Raw genomic sequence first — 1,745 nt, forward strand, 5'->3', positions numbered from 1 at the left:
CCCCTGCTCACGCACCCCCCCCACCCCAGCACCACCTGAAGAAGCTGGAGGGCCGCCGCCTGGACTTCGACTACAAGAAGAAGCGGCAGGGCAGGATCCCCGACGAGGAGCTGCGCCAGGCCCTGGAGAAGTTCGAGGAGTCCAAGGAGGTGGCCGAGACCAGCATGCACAACCTCCTGGAGACGGATGTACGGGGCCTCCCTGGAGGCGGGGCCTGTGGGCGGGGCCTCCCTGGAGGCGGGGCCTGTGGGCGGAGTCACGCGTGCCCCACCCACAGTGAGTTCTGCCCCCAGTCAGCCTGAAAGGGCGGCGGCGGCGGGACCTAAGGGGGCACCTCCGGCTGCATCAGAGGGTCAGGCACAGGGGGAGGGGCGGCCCTGTGCCAGAAGCAGTCTGGGGAGGCTCCCTAAAAGTGGGGGCCTTGGAGGGAGGGCTCACAGGGAGAGCCTCCCCTTCAGTGGGCGGCCCCCCTGCAGATCGAGCAGGTGAGCCAGCTGTCCGCGCTGGTGGATGCCCAGCTGGACTACCACCGGCAGGCCGTGCAGATCCTGGACGAGCTGGCCGACAAGCTCAAGCGACGGTGAGCCCCAACCTGCTTCGTGCTTGGCCAGGGCGCCCAGGACCCCGGGGTTCTCCCACGGGTGCCTGGGCTGGTCCTTCAGGGCACCCAGGACACCACCAGCTTCTGCGAGACCGCACCCCGGGCAGGGGTTCCAGGGGGTAGGCGTCGTTGGGCTTGTCCAGGTTGGGGGTGGGGGGGGAGTGGCCCGAGGACAGCAGAGACCAGGAGAACCAGGCCTGTCACAGGTCCGGGCCGAGGGCCACATTACCCAGACGGCGGCGCACAGGGCTCCTGTCTCAGCCGTCCGGTAATCCAGAGCCTGGGAGGGGGGCCTGGGCAGCCGTGGTCTAGGCAGGGAGGCGCGCAGGGGGCTTCGGGGTTTGGCAGGACCTGGCCAGCTGGCAGCCAAGGGCCCGAGCTGGGGAAACCCACCGGTGGCGGGCGGGAGCTTTTGGTTAGACCCATGGGGCCGCTGTGCAGGCCTGGCCCGGGAGCAGCAGCATGAACCCGGGCAGCGGTGGCCCTTCCCCACGGTGCGCGCGGGACGTGGGCCGCCGGCGCTCACAGCTCTCCTGCGTGCACGCAGGATGCGGGAAGCCTCCTCCCGACCCCGGCGGGAGTACAAACCCAAGCCTCGGGAGCCCTTCGACCTCGGGGAGCCGGAACAGTCCAACGGGGGCTTCCCCTGCGCCACGGCCCCCAAGATCACAGGTGAGGAGCGGGGAGGCAGGGGGCTGCCCCCAGTCGCTGCCCCCTTCAGACCGCAGAGCCAGGCCCAGCCCCGGGTCTTCTTCAACCCACTTCTGTGCTTTGTCTGCAAGCAGCCTCGTCCTCTTTCCGATCTTCTGAGAAGCCCATCCGGACCCCCAGCAGGAGCATGCGTGAGTGTCCCCGCGGGCGCGGGCCCTGCCCTCGCACGACTCATCTCCGTCCGCACCACTGTGTCAGGAGGGCCTGGCTCCCCTCCTGATGCCCCTCCTCTCCGCCCTGCTCGGGCAGGGGTGGAGCTGGGCGCAGGCGGCACGGCATGGCCTCTCTGGCCCCCAGCCTCCCCGGCGGCATGAGGGGGTATCCCACAGGCTCTCCATGCCGGGGGCTCCTGGCACCTGTCAACCCCATGCCCCTGGGCGTCCCTAGCTCTTCCCAGGAGGGTTTTGTTGGCTGCTCGACAGAGCCGTTTCCG

General features: G+C 69.9%; 1 protein-coding gene across 1 annotated transcript in view; it reads left to right on the top strand.

The window, feature by feature from the left end:
• The window catches only part of SH3GL1 (SH3 domain containing GRB2 like 1, endophilin A2), a 28,397-nt gene that overhangs the window by 25,834 nt on the left and 818 nt on the right, over positions 1–1,745 (top strand). The window contains exons 6-9 of the mRNA XM_077745461.1: positions 30–188; positions 477–580; positions 1,149–1,273; positions 1,387–1,443. Coding sequence (XP_077601587.1) covers positions 30–188; positions 477–580; positions 1,149–1,273; positions 1,387–1,443 — 445 coding nt within the window. The remainder of the gene's footprint in view (positions 1–29; positions 189–476; positions 581–1,148; positions 1,274–1,386; positions 1,444–1,745) is intronic.

The sequence above is a fragment of the Crocuta crocuta genome, unplaced genomic scaffold (genome assembly GCF_008692635.1).
Source record: "Crocuta crocuta isolate KB4526 unplaced genomic scaffold, BGI_CrCroc_1.0 scaffold110, whole genome shotgun sequence".
Taxonomy (NCBI): Eukaryota; Metazoa; Chordata; class Mammalia; order Carnivora; family Hyaenidae; genus Crocuta; species Crocuta crocuta.